The following is a 15,072-nucleotide window of genomic DNA, read 5'->3' as shown; positions in this document are numbered from 1 at the left end:
ATGAAGCATGTGAACAATAGTAATTCTAAAAGAATTGTTTAATCTAGATGTAATCTTATTAAGACCAAAAATATAAAGAACTAAGAAAAAATAAATATAAAAAAATGGTTCCCTAATTGCACTTGATTTGCACAATAATGTTGCACCATGTTTGATGTAATTAAATTGAATGAAATATCACAACTTTCAGCTGAATTATGCATTCACTAAATGAGATTTTCAAATCATAATGTGTCATACTCAGTCAACCAAATGATAAATTCCTGGAACTGATCCCCAACATCCCCTCCCTTTTCCCCTTGGGCTAAAATTAACTTCCAGGGTTTTTTTCATTGTCAAGGACAACAACAACAAAATATCACGGTATGATATAATTATGGAGAGAAAGCAATAGTATTATGCACTTTTAAATGTCTCAAACAAACACAAAAGAGTGATTCAAATCATAAATAATAATATGATACAACAAGCTTAAGCCTTCATCATCATATTTAGATTTTTAATTTCTTATTTATCTCTCACTAAATAGAATGAGAGAACAACCAAAACAAAAACAAGAAGGAAACCAAACCAAGCAGGAGAACTCCACAACCACTGGAATGTATCAACAAACTGAGGGAGGATGCAAAGAAACCCAAACTTCTGAACATGATCTCTCGGAAAGCTCGTTGGACCAACTCACGAACACCATGGTTGTATAATCTAGGATCTTCATGTTAAGCTTAGAATTAGGCAGGAAACTCTGCAAATTATTTTGACAAAAACACTATAAAGATGAAAACATTACCTGAAGGTGCAAAGTTCCTGAAGTTTCTTTTTCACCTCTTGATTCTGCAAATTCTCCCACCACTGCTTTTCTACTTGGATAAGTTGCTGTTCTCCTTGGATAAGTTGCTGTTCTACTTGGATAAGTTTCAGATTCTCTGCATCATCTTTGCCGAATGGTAGTTTGATCAAGGCTGGACAGTTATGAATCTTAAGCTTCTCCAAGGCTGGCCACTTCAATGAATTATCTGCGCAAATACTTCCCAACTTTGGCAGGCCACAAAGTACTACTTTTCTCAGTTTTGGCACAAGTTTCTGATTTCTAGCGGTTGCAGATTGCTCAACCACTTCCACAATTTCTGGGCAGTCTTCAATCTTTAAACATTCAATTTCATGAAGATGTTGAATCACAACTAGAGGAAAAATAATTCTCAACATTTGACAGCTACTCAAAACCAGAGTCTTCAGTTTGGTTAGAGTATCCGAATGCACTTGGTCATTCCAAATGCTTTGCAACTTTGGTAAATTCTTCATGTATAAATGCTTTACGTTGGGCAATATTACACTATCCACGACTGTTTCAAGTGCAGTACAACTTTCAATTTGACAACCTTGTACCTCCTTCATGCTTGGAATTCCCAAGTCTGATAGATGCTTGATGTCCTTCTTGTTCACCAAATCGAATGCATCAACATTTGCAAGGACCTCAAAAATTGGATGATTGATGCCTTCACCATTGCAATATCTAACATACCTTTCATATTCATAAAATTTAGGAATACGAGGGTATTTTGAGTTAGGGCAATCAATGAAAAATTGAAATGACCGGATGTCTTGGATGCTTCTCCATGAGCGGGTTTCCTCAATAAAAGTGTAAAGAATGTTTGCTTCAGGAAAATTGATTCGGAGATAAGTAGTAGGAGTATCCACCTCAATGACATCTACAACCTCCTCATTTAAAAAGCAAAACTGAAGTTTTGTCAAATTTTTTAGGGTAACCACATTTTTTATGATATTCACTACCACCTTATTGGATTGGTGTCTCTGTGATTTCACATCAATGATCAATTCTTCCAATTTAGAAAGGTTGGAAATCACATTGCAATTAAACTCCACCTCTTTAGTATCATTTTCATTTTCGCATTTGGCGAAGGATACTCGAAAATGCCTTAGACCCTTCAAATTTCCAATAAAATATGGTATCTTACTGAACCCACTGCCTCGGATATCAAGTACTTCAAGATGTTCAAATTTTTCTAAGCTAGAAGGGAGTTCCTTCAAATATTCACAATAGTTTAGATAGAGCACTTTGAGAGCAATCACTTTTGATAGAGATGATGGTAATAACTCAATTCCTGTATGAAGCAAGTCCAAAACTTTGAGACTCGTCATGTGCTCAAAGAATGATGCAGGAATACTCTTCAAAGCCAAATTTTTCTGTAGGAAGAGTGTAGAGAGCGAGCCACAATTTGGGCAATCAGGTAACTTGTCAAACTTACCACTCAAAGAGATCCATATCTTTTCACTCCAACATTTTGAATCTGGGGGCATTTGGTGCACCGAAAGTTTATAGTTAGGATCATCTGACAAGATATATAAGAGTACCTGTCTTATACATTTGTGCATTGTAACATATTTTGGATTCTTATGTTCCTCGAGTAATGACTTGTCCTTAAGGCTATTCAATATATGAATTCCATTGTTATATGCCTTTCTTGAATCACCACAGTTACCGAGGAAATCTTCAGCTTTCCAACACTCCAACAAACAATCTATGTAAATGTCCTTTTCTTCAGGATATAACACACCATATAGTAAGCATTTCCTTTGAGTATCTTCCAGATCATCGTGACAGAATTTTATCACATTCCTCAATTCTTTCAATTCATGTTGACCTTTTTCTGAAAATCTTTTCAAGCTTTTAAATCCTTCACTCCATAATTTCAAGTCTTTCTTTTGGAACACACTTGCTATTATATTTATTAAAAGTGGATGACCACCACACTCTTTTATTATTTTCCATGCACATGCCTCTGCTTCACGATCATCTTTAAGATTTGGGCAATTTGCTACATCTTGAAACATTCTGAATGATTCCTTAGGAGATAAATATTTCACCTTGACCACCCTATCCACTCTTGGGAAACGAATATGGCTCTCTCTAGTTGTCAATACTATCTTGCTCCCATTCTCACAAGGAGGGATTCCCATTTGATTTATATCAAGGTCTGCTTTAACATCGTCCAGAAGTAACAAATACCTTTTTCCGTTCAACTCATTTGATATTCTCTCCGCAATGTCCTCAGAATCACTGGTGCCTTCCATATCCACTTTCAACCTTTTAGCAATAGCTTTTTGCAACTGGCTAATGTCCAAATTCTCGTTGCTCTCCCCTGCTGAAACCTTTATCCACATGACCAGATCAAATCTTTTGGCTACTTCTTCATGATTGTTCAAGTTCTTCATAATGGCTGTTTTCCCAGTCCCCATCATTCCGGAGATTGCAATTCCTTTAACTTTGTCTTTTTTCAGCAAATCCAATGTCTCTTCTAGTGGCATTTGAAGTGTTGAAAACTTTTTTATATTTGGTGCTATCAGCTTGATAACAGGTTCCAGTGGTTGATCAACCAAAATACTTCCAAGTTGATTGCTAGCCTCCAAAAGTTTGATTACTTTCTCACCCTTTTTTTTCATCTCATTGCTGAAATTTGAACGTGGAAGAAAGCAAATTATTTGTGAGCTTTCACTTTGTTTGTCATATCTGGCTAGTAGTTTCTTCACTTCTTCTTCAGTCTTAATAACTCTGTGAATCCATTGATCATAAGCTTTAGAAGGCATCATTATCTTTTGTCTTTGGATTGCATTTTGATGATCATCCCTTTTTGCACCTAAGATTGCAATTGCCTCCTTTAATGCTATGTAAATCTCCTCCATGTCATTTGAAGAGGCAATTGTGTCCACAATTGGAGCCCAGAATGCTGTCTTGGCTTGGGTCAGTGCCCCCATTGCAGCTGCTGCTGCTGCTACTTCAGCCATCATTGAGAAACACTGAACTTGCACCAGAGAAGTTCGAATAAGAAAAAGAAACAGTATCAGCAAGGATGGATTAAAACAGTCAGCCATGTACAGGAAATATATCATTTACATTTAAAAAAAAAAAACAGAATTCCCATATACTGGCGGCATTTTTTGAAACTATATGAATGGTTCATGGATATTTCATTTGAAAAGGATAAACCTAAGTCAGCCAGATTGTTGGCGACCATATTTGATTTTTCAATGTGTATACCATTGTTCCCCGTTTGTGCACCTTACTTTTACATTCATTCGCCAAGCTTGTTGTCACTATACAAGTTAAATGTATTTATAGGAAATGCATTCTATTGTAGATTGGAAAATATATAGAACCTCTTCTATAATGACATGGAAGTGGCATTGTTTTTAATGTTTAAGCCAACTTATAGGGTTTTTCTTTGTTGTGGTTGTTGTTGAAATGATAAAACCACAAAGTGTCACACCATTTTATATTATGTTTTTATGTTGTATATTATTTACCAATAACAATAATCTCTACACATCTCTTGCTTGGTTCCCACATTGGTATCTTAAAGCATCTCTACACTTTTCACTTTTGGAGGGAATCCAATTTTTCACTTTCCCAAAAATCAAATTAGGTTCAAATTATTTGTTTGTTTCCCACATTGAAATCTTGAGTATTTATATTGAAGCTCTCACCTTCTACAAATAGAGGAGAGCTTTCTTTATTTCTTCAAGCTTCTATCTATTAAAAGTCCTCCTTTGAGAATATCCATGAGATGGAGCTTCTAGTTCTTTATAATGGGTTTTTTAAAACAGCCTAGATGTATGCTCTCTTCTTTTCTATCTGTTTTCTTTCGGATTTCTGGGTTAAGGTTCTTGCTGGAAAAACACCTGAGGAATTAGTATTGTTTTCTTTCATATTTTATGGGTTGTGGTTCTTGTTGGGAAAACATCTTTCATATTTTATGGGTTAAGGTTTTTGTTGGAAAAACATCTAAGGAACACAACCTTAGTATTGTTTTCCTGATTAGGCATTACCTTGGCGATAAAATTTCTAATAGTCTTTTCTGTATAACAGAGGGGAAATTACAATCTTACAGAAAGCATCCTGCCTATTACTCTATTCAATTTGTTTATTATACAACAATTAATAGTGCTATTCTCGTAAATGCTATCACGTAGAGTTTAGATGCTATAAATCACGGATACTTCTAGACAGGAGGCATTTCCATTTTTGCATAGCATTAGAGTATAATTGTCAAGATAAAGACAAGAAAAAAAAATTCAATCCTTTGGTTACTTTCTAGGGAAGAAAAAAATAGCGAAATTAAAGTACTACCATACTTTCTCAAGATCTATCTAATTACTATATCCTTAATGTGTCATACTAGTGAAAATCCGTGCTATGCATGGGATATGAAAAAAAATTAATAAAATATAAACCAACCCAAACCAAGCCAAGCTTTAAGTCCTATTACATGGGGTCGGCTACATGAATCCTACTTCTCCACGCGGTCCTATCAAAGGCCATTTTTGCATGTTTATATAAAATAATAGAAATAATTAAATTTTTGTATGTAAATTATGAAGACAAAAAAAATATTGAAACCTACAATTTAAGTTTCACAATTTTATCACAATTTATATATCAATTTTTAATTTCTCACAACTTCAATCATGTAACTTTCAACCCCCTTGTTAGAGTTAAAAATTTGGGTGAGTTAAACTCAAGCAACTCGAGTCAAGCTTGTAAATTTTTAAAGATTGGATAACATAACTTTTAATTCAGTGAGAACTTATGTAAAATTCAAAAATTCGAATAAATTTGAATGAACTTGAGCAGAGACACCAAATAATTTGAGCAACCAAAACAAAATTGTATATATAAATATATAAAATTATTTGCTAATTTATTTTTAATAATAAATAAGATTAATCAAAATTTTAATATTAATGAGCAAAAGTAAATACACCTTTTAGAAATAGACTAATTAAAATTTTAATATTAATGAGCAAAAACAAATACACCTTTCAGAAATGGATCATTGAGGTGCCGTTTGGTAACACTTACGTTTTCAATTTTCAGTTTATATTTACAAAAATTAAAAAAACTCAAATAAAAATTTGTTTGGTAAATTTTTTATTTATAAATCAGTAGTCTTAGTTTATAAATTTGGCCAAAAAATGTAAACTCAAAAAATGTGTTTCCGTTTTGAGTTTTCAGTTTTTTTTTTTTTTTTTACCACCCAACACTAGCCACCACCCGCCACCATTTTCCACTACCGTCTTCCGCCACCACCACCCACCCCCCACCCTCCACCACCACCTGCCACCACCCTCCACCACCACCTGCCACCACCACTCACTAGCCACCTGCCACCACCACCCACCAGCCATCCACTTGCCACCACCAGCCACCTGCCACCCACCTACCACCACCACCCACCTGCCACCCACCCGCCACCACCCGTCACTACCATCCATCCGTTCGCCACCACCACCCGCCACCTACCTGCCACCACCACCCACCACTCACCACCCACCTGCCACCAGCATCCACCACCCGCCAGCCACCAGCCACCACCACCCACCTGCCAGCCACCTGCCACCACCTACCACCACCCAGCCACCACCTACTCGCCATCACCCACCTGCCACCACCATCCACCACCCACCCACCATCACCACCTACCACCACCACCATCACCCACCACCCACCCGCCACCGCCACCGCCACCTACCACCCACCTGCCACCACCACCCACCACCCGCCGCCACCACCACCACCACCACCCAATACCCGCCACCGTCACCCACCCACCGCCACCACCGCTACCACCGCTACCACCACCCACTACCACCCGCCATCCACCACCCACCTGCTACCACCATCCACCCATCCGTCACCACTTTCCACCACCGTCTTCTGCCGCCACTACCCGCCACTTGCCACCACTTTCCACCACCGACTTCCGCCACCACCACCACCACCCACCCACCTGCCACTTGCCACCACTTTCCACCGTCGTCTTCTGCCACCATCACCCACCACCTACCACCATTTTCCACCACTGTCTTCCGCCACCACCACCCCCCCCATCATTTTCCACCACCGTCTTCTGCCGCCACCACTCGTCACCACTCGCCACCACTTGCTATTTCTCACTCTTTTTTATATTTTTAAAATTTTGTAAATATTTTGTCTAAACCAAATGCGTTTGTAGTTTATGTTTTTCTAAAAATAAACAAAAACCAATTTATAAAATTTTTGTAAATATAAATTGAAAACGTAAATGTTACCAAACAGGCCCTGAATAAGTTGATATTACAAAAAATTACATTTTATAATGGCATAAAATAATTTAAATATGAATTTTCAAAAATTATTTTTAATTTAAAAATAAAATAAAATAAAGAAATTAAATTAAATTTCTTACAAAATAAAAGTATCTAGATTAAAAAAAAAAAAAAAAGTAAGAAGAAAATTTGGTATGGTATTTTCATTTGATCTGAAAATAATTCTAAATAACCAATATAGCGATTTTGGTTTAGACCTAACCCATTTGATGTTTTGGATCCGGGTTTTATTGTCTTATATAGTTGTTTATGTCTTGTTTCCCCTTATTTCTCTTTGAGTTTGGCTATTGAGATGTGTTGGTGGCTTGTTTTTTAAACTGTTATTGCCTAGAATTTTGTTTCTTCGTTCGAGCGACACTTTTTGCGCTCGAACGGTCTTTGTGAACTCTCAGTACTTTTTCAGGTCTGTAAAACTACTGGGAGGTGGTATTCTTTGCTTGAGCGGTGTTGGCTTGAGCGGCCCTTCTTGAGCTCAAGCTGTGGTCTTCAGTCTGTAAAACTTCTGGGAGTTTGTATTCTTCGCTTGAGCGAAGCTTCTTGTGCTCGAGCAGTGCGACTTATGGTGTCTGGTCGCTCGAGCGATCAGTGCGTATATCAGTTCGTAAAAAGTCACTTTTGAGTCACTTTTTCATTTCTTTCTCTCTCTAAACATTCTAAAAACCTTAGATCTACACCCTCTCTCACTCTAAAACTCAACTTCTCTCTACAAATACACCTAGATCCGTTGAGTTCTTTACTTGTGTCCCTTTGTTAAAAATGTAGAGCACATCGTGGGCTTCCTTTTGATCCGAATGAAGTTGGGTTTGGGCGTTGTTGAAGTTCCTTTACTCTTTCTCTTATCTTCTAAGCTTGAGGTAGGGATTCTCCGTACTTTTTATGATTTTTAACTTAGATATTTGTCTTTATAAAACAACATTGTGGTTTGGAGGAATTTTGGACAAATCTAGGGTTTGGCTTGATTTCAAAAGAGGGGTTTTCAAATGCTTTGTTGGAAATAATTAAGAGAATGTATTTATTATTGAGTTATGATGAATTAGTGGATTTTTACCTTTGAAATTGGTTTATAAAGAAATAGGGGTTTCACCAAAGATATATCAAATGTTGATTTTGAAAGGATAAATGAAATTGATATTGGAAATGTGGAATTGGGTTGATATTGATGAGGATGGTGGAGTTGGATATGTATTATCACTGACATCTTGAAATTTGGAAAGCTTATATTAGGGGTGTAAATCTGGCTCAGCCTGTGTCGAGCCTCGCGGGCTCCCGCCAAAATTCGGGCAGGCCAAAAAATTAGGCCCAAGCCCAGGAGTATTTGGGCCCGATGGGCCTGGGCTTAGGCTTGGCTTCTTGCTTGGGTGGGCCTGACCATTTTTGTTTGTTTTTTTTAATTTTTTTTGTATAAAAATTTTATTATTTTCACTAAAAAACACTAGACCTTAAACGGGTCGAGGCCCACAGGCCGGGTTGGGCTTTAAAATGATGGCCTAGGCCCAGGGGCTCGGGCCTGGGCCTAAACGGGCCTAAACAGGTCTGGCCCACCTCGGGCCGTAGGCAGGCCGCGGGCCATTTTTATACTCTTAGCTTATCTTTATTGAAAATTGTTTATCTGTTTAGAGATATTTGTTTTGGGCTATCGGTGGAAGATAGCTATGATTGTTATGGAAATTGCATGAGAATTAGGAAAATTGAAACTATTGTTTTATCCACTTGCATCGAGCATTATTTCATATTTATACATTGGAAATGTTTATTGTTTTGAGAAAAATAGGTGAATTTGGGAAGTATGTGTTGTCTCATTAAAATAAGTTGGCCTGAGTGTCCATGGTGAAAATCCTAAAAACCACGCATATACATGGGTGCCGATCCCGCGGACAAAATTTTCGTGAAATGGCAATAGTAGTGCTTGTATAGCTTAGGTTTACATGGGTGCTGGTTTACGGTTTCCCGCAGATGAAATTTCCATGAAAGGTTGTGTTTGTTTTGAGATTCTCAGAGTGTGATTAACTGCCCTGTTTTCTATTGTAAGAAAAATGATTTATGAATTATGATATTAATTCGGCATTGCATGATTTTGGAAAGAGATATAAAATGGTTTGGCACAAGCATTGCATATGCATTCACCTTATATCTTTGTTAAGATTCATATACTGTGTTGGATTATTTTTAGTAGGTTTTGGCTCACCTTATGCGGGGAAAACATTTTTAGGTGTTGATAACATGCCTCTGCCAAGGCAATAGCTTGGGAGGACTTGGAGCAAGAGCTTCATTTTGTGTATTGGTTGTGTTTATTTTTGTACAAACCAAGGACTTTAATTGTATTGGATTTAAATCCATTTCTGTTGTAACCAAATACTGACTTGGGAATCTGTAAGCCCTTAGAGTATTTCTTATTTGTTTAACTTTCATCATATTTCTCTATTATGTAACATATGCTATAGATTAAGGGTTAGACTTGTGAATGTATACCTGCATATGTTACTCTTTTGTAAAAGTGATTGGGACTAATGAAAGCTAATTACCTTATCATGTGTTGTTATGTAATTAATATTGTGGATGGTTTATAGTAATTATTTCGGGGCATTACAACAAACAAATTATCACCTATAACTCTCATTTTTTTTTTTAAATAAAAAAAAGATATTTCACGAACTATCACTGTTATTAGAAAAATAGCACTTATTTCTATTTGTTTTAGCAAAAGTCACATTTTAGCAATTTGATCCTATAGCGTTCCTGGTTTTACCTCTTCTTTTGTTGTGTTCCGGACTTGGGTTCCGTGGTTGAATGTCGCTGTCTATATCTTGTTTACATCCTTTATTCTTTATATTTGAGTTTTGGGATGTGTTGGGCAAGTTTGAAACAGGTCGGTTGTGAGTTGGAACAAATGGTTGCTACCCAGGTTTTTCCTTCTTCGCTCGAGCGAGGCTTTTTGCGCTTAAGCGAGCCTTGGGTATTTGCTTCTTCGCTCGAGCGAGGGTTTGTGCGCTCGAGCGAGTGTTGTGGGCCTTCAGGTTTCTTTTTCAAACGCAACTTCCGCTCGAGCGAGCTTTCTTGCGCTTGAGCGAGCCTTGTGTTTTGTGTCTCTTCGCTCGAGCAAGAAGTCTTGCGCTCGAGCATGCGTCTGCGTCTCTTTTAGACCTGAAGGTTGGTATTCTTTGCTCGAGCGAGCGAGCCCTCTGTTTTGTGTTTCTTCGCTCGAGCGAAAACACTTGCGCTCGAGCATGCTTCTGGGTTGCAGACCTGAAGCTTCGCATTGTTCGCTCGAGCGACGTTTCTTACACTCGAGCGAGGTTCTTTTGTGTCTAGTCGCTCGAGCGACCACCTCTTCACTCGAGCCAGTACCTCAAATATATCAGTTGGCAGCAGCGTGATATACATCACTTTTTCATCATCTTTTTCATCCAAACCCTAACCCGGCTGTCTCTCTCTCTAAAGTATCCCTTCTCTCTACAAAAGCCCTTGATCTAGAGTGTCTCAACCCTACTCTCTTTGTTAAAAATGTAGAGTTTCGTGTGGGCTATCATTTGATCCGAAAAAGTTGGACTTTGGAGCATCTTGGATTTCACTCTTTTTCTCCTTTGAGCTCCTAAATTCGAGGTACGGATAATCTATTCATTTTTATGAGCTTTAACATAAGTGTTAGTCATTTAGTATAAATGGTGTGATTTGGAAATTTGGGAAGTTAGAGTTTGAGATTTGTAATATTCTGAAGAGGGGTTTTGTGTTTTTAAGCTCCATATACATATGAGGTCTTGAAAATGGGGTTTGTGGATTTAAATTGGTGAAATTTGGTCTTAGGATCAATGTTTGAGAAAAGGGGGAAAATGCCCTAATGGAATTTAAATAATTAATTTGTATAATTAATTTGGTGATTGTGGGAATTTGAAATTGATTTAAAAATCATGAAATTGGATGGAATTGGGACTAATTGGTGTAGTGGGATTGATGAATCGCTCATCGATGAAAAATGTAATAAATTATCTGTTTGATAGATTTATTTATCTGTTTAGAAATAATTATTTTGGGCTATCGGTGGAGGATAGTCTTCATTGTTGTAGACAACGCATGATGATTAGGGAAAATTGAAACTAATCAATTGGATTGTGTCATTGAATGTAACGGTGGAAATTAACACATTTAATATGTGAATTGTTGGGTCATTGTATATGACTATGTGTTTAAATACACTGTATATGTATGTTGTGTGGGAGGAAATAGGGGATGTACTCCATTCGTTTGGGAGGAGATAGGGGATGAACTCCATTGATAACGAAGTTGGTCGGAATGTCCTAGTGCAAGTCCCGAAACCTTATTTATTTATGGGTGCCGGTTCCCTCGGACGTAGTTCCGTAAAATGGCATGTGAATAGAAGTGTTGAATGATGTTTGTTACTGAAGTATTGTTGAATGAGTTGTAGTCTCATATTAAATTGTTTAAAAGAAAATGAGCTATGTAAATGGATTGACTGGGAGAAACGACTGGAACTGAATTGACATGTGAGTATCAATGTTAATAGATCATGGAAAGCTGTAAGATGGCTTAAGAGTAAAACATTTATCGAATGCTAATGTTTTAGTTAATTCTCATATGATGTTTAGCATATCTCTACTGGGCTTTAGCTCACCTTACTTGGGACACTATTTTACAAGTGCAAGTGATATGCCGCCTCCAAGATAGCTTGGGAGGTTTGGGAGTTGAAGACTCCCTTTGGTTATTTTGTTGATGTTATATGTAATTCCAGGCCAAGGGATTAATATGTAAAGAGTTATAACTCTCTTTTGTTGTAACTAAGTGTTGACTTGAAAAGTTTGGAAGCCCGTAGGGCATTTACTTTTGTTGTCAACATGTAATACTTTTTGTAAAGAATACTCTGATGAATGAATATGTTTTATTACCCTATGTCTACGGATATTATGAATGATTGATTTATGCATTTATTTTGAGGGCGTTACAACTTGGTATCAGAGCGTACTGGGTTTGAATACTTTGGATACGTGGGAAGTGGTTAGTACCACAATGGGTTTGTCTCACTTGTTAGAGACTTATGTGTGATGTTATGTGCTTATGTGATAACATGTTTACATGACTATATGGGTATGTGATTTAGTTTCTAGGATGTTGATCGGGTCTATGAGTTTTTGGGAGTTCTGTTGGAAAGGCACTTGATCACTGCCGTTTTTAACTGGAACTCTAGCAACGCCACGGGACGGTCACTATCCAGAAATGAAATTCGTAAGTGCTTATGTGATTATGTGCTTATGTGGAGTGAATTACAGTTGTCCATCGTATTAGGACACGAGTGAAATAGTTTTGGCACATTTGTGAATGTGCTAATTTCTTCTGTCACCTTTATTAGGATGTCAGGACGAGGTCGTGGTGGTATGCGTGGTAGGCCTAAAAGGCAGGAGATGCCTATACCGGATGAAATTTCAGTACAGGAGGAAGGGACTGGTCAGGCCAATGTAGCCGAGCCAGTAGGACAACAGGCCATGGGTGCCTTAGCTTGTGAAATGACCGGAGCATTGAGGGAGTCTATGGACATTCTCCGAGCTGAGAATCAGGTCCAGGCCCAAGTAGCTGAGGCAGGGCCGTCTTTTCTGAAGAGGAAGTTTTTCTGGTTGAATCCTGATGAGTTTCTAGGGGATCCTAAAGAGCCACTAAAGGCTGATGAGTGGCTAGAGCAGATAATGAAGGCGTTTGAGATGCTTGGCATCGAAGACGAGGGCTTGCGAGTGACCTTGGCGTCCTTTTAGCTGAAGGGAGACGTAGGTCAATGGTGGAAGTTCATTCGAGGGCGAATTAGAGGGACTTGGGAGGCTTTTGTTGATGCCTTCCAGGAGAAGTTCTTGCCTCCCATTGTTAGGGAGAAGTTGAGGGACTAGTTCTGTCAGCTCAAGCAGTTGAATACACTAGTGGCAGAGTTTGAAGCCGCTTTCACTAGTTTATCGAGGTTTGCACCTGAGTTGGTGGCGTCTGAGGAACGCCATTGTCTTGAGTTTGAGAAGAATCTGAGGACCGGACTCATATTTCGAGTAGCTGGGTCCATGATTAGGGATTATGGGTGCCTTGTGGAGGCTACTGCCCATCTAGAGATCATTATGCATACAGAGAAGGAACGGATGAGGGGCTCCAGGAGGAGTCAGGATGGCCAGGGGGATAGTAAGAGGCAGAGGGGTTCTAACCCTCAGTAGTCCCAGGGAGCACATTCTAGATCTACCTTTCCAGTACTGAGTTTAGGTTTTAGGAGAGGCGGTCAGGGAGACTTCACTTGTTACAAATATGGTCAGTTGGGCCACAAGTCTCCAGCTTGCCCGCAGAGGGGAGGAGGGCAGCGAGCAGCATCATCTTCAACCCGTTCTCAGGGCCAGAGTCAGGGCAGAGGCCAGCCGCTCACTTGTTATTAGTGTGGACAGGCGGGGCATCTGAAGAGGTTTTTGCCCACAGTTGGGTGGCACGCCTGGTGCGTCTGGTTCGAGGAAAACACAAAGTCACCAACCAGCGCAGTCAGTTCAGGCCTCGAGGGCCAATCAGGGAGCCTCTTCGGCTTAGTCTGTGTAGCAGTCTTATGCTCTGAGAGGTGAGCAGGTGGATCAAAGGCCTACAGGACGCGTGTATGCTGTTACAGCGCCAGATCTTGTACCTGCTCCATCAATAATGAGAGGTACCTTTTTGTTTTGCAACTCGATTGCTAATATGTTAATTGATACGGGTGCATCCCACTCTTTTATATCTTCTGCATTTGCATCTGTTTTGGGATTGGAGTTGGCGCAGTTAGCATCTCCTATTTATGTTGTACCACCCATTGCGGGCGAGATGGTTTTGAAATAGGGGTGTCGGGGCTATGATATAGAGGTCGCCGATCGTCGACTTCCCTTTTCTTTTGTGTTGATAGATATGTCTGGGTTTGATGTGATTTTGGTTATGGACTAGTTATCATCATACCGGGTTGTTATAGATTGTTTCTGTCAGAGAGTTACTGTATGTACCTTGAGCGGAGATTGTTTTCATTTCTTGGGAGATCGGGTTAGTAGGGTTTTACCACCGGTGTATGATTCGCGAGGGCGGAGTGAACTTAGTTGCCTTTTCGCTAGCTGTATGAGTAGCGAGTGTGATGAGACTCGGACTGAGTTGCCAAAAGTGGTTTGTGAGTACTCGGACGTCTTTCCTGAGGATCTTGTTAGTTAACCACCCCATCGAGAGATCGAGTTCTCTATTGACTCCAGGAGTTGCTGGATAAGGGCTTTATCCGCCTTAGTACCTCGCCTTGGGGAGCACCGGCCCTCTTTACTAAAAAGAAAGATGGGGCTTTGAGACTTTGCATCGATTATCAAAAACTGAATCGGGCTACGGTTAAGAATAAATACCCTATGTCTCGTATAGATGATCTGTTTGACCAGTTGAAAGGATCCCGTTATTTCTCTAAGATAGACTTGAGATCGGGTTACCATCAGTTGAGAGTCAGGGAGGAGAATATCTCGAAGACGGCATTCCGTACGCGGTATGGCCATTATGAGTTTCTGGTGATGCCTATTGGGCTTACCAATGCACCGGTTGTGTTTATGGACTTGATGAACCGGATCTTCCGGGAGTTCTTAGATCGCTTTGTGGTCGTTTTCGTGGATGACATTCTAATTTATTCACCTTCTGAGGAGGAGCACAAGGAACACTTGCGAGTGGTGCTAGAGTTGCTTAGAGCCTATAAGGTGTATGCTAAGTTTGGGAAGTGTGAGTTCTAGCTAAGAAAGGTTAAATTCTTAGGCCACGTGGTGTCCGGGAAAGGAGTGGCGGTTGATTCATCCAAGATAGAGGCAGTGCAGGATTGGGCACAGCCCAAGAGTGTCTTTGAGATCCACAGTTTTCTGGGATTGGCTGGTTGTTACCATCGATTTGTGAAGGATTTCTCTAGCC

General features: G+C 39.3%; 1 protein-coding gene across 2 annotated transcripts in view; it reads right to left on the bottom strand.

The window, feature by feature from the left end:
• Positions 1 to 363: 363 nt before the first annotated feature.
• LOC145820064 (putative disease resistance protein At1g61300) overlaps positions 364 to 15,072 on the bottom strand; it is a 65,775-nt gene continuing 51,066 nt past the window's right edge. For both annotated transcript variants that reach the window (XM_082914562.1, XM_082914561.1), the window contains 2 exons: positions 788 to 3,813; positions 364 to 709 (listed from right to left, as the gene is read on the bottom strand). In XM_082914562.1, coding sequence (XP_082770688.1) covers positions 703 to 709; positions 788 to 3,804 — 3,024 coding nt within the window. In that variant the 5' untranslated portion in view covers positions 3,805 to 3,813 and the 3' untranslated portion in view covers positions 364 to 702. The remainder of the gene's footprint in view (positions 710 to 787; positions 3,814 to 15,072) is intronic.

The sequence above is a fragment of the Camellia sinensis genome, chromosome 2 (assembly GCF_055761805.1).
Source record: "Camellia sinensis isolate YWXY chromosome 2, ASM5576180v1, whole genome shotgun sequence".
In the NCBI taxonomy this organism is placed as follows: domain Eukaryota; kingdom Viridiplantae; phylum Streptophyta; class Magnoliopsida; order Ericales; family Theaceae; genus Camellia; species Camellia sinensis.
The sequence above is the reverse complement of the archived record's forward strand: the minus strand, read 5'-3'. Positions and strand labels throughout refer to the sequence as shown.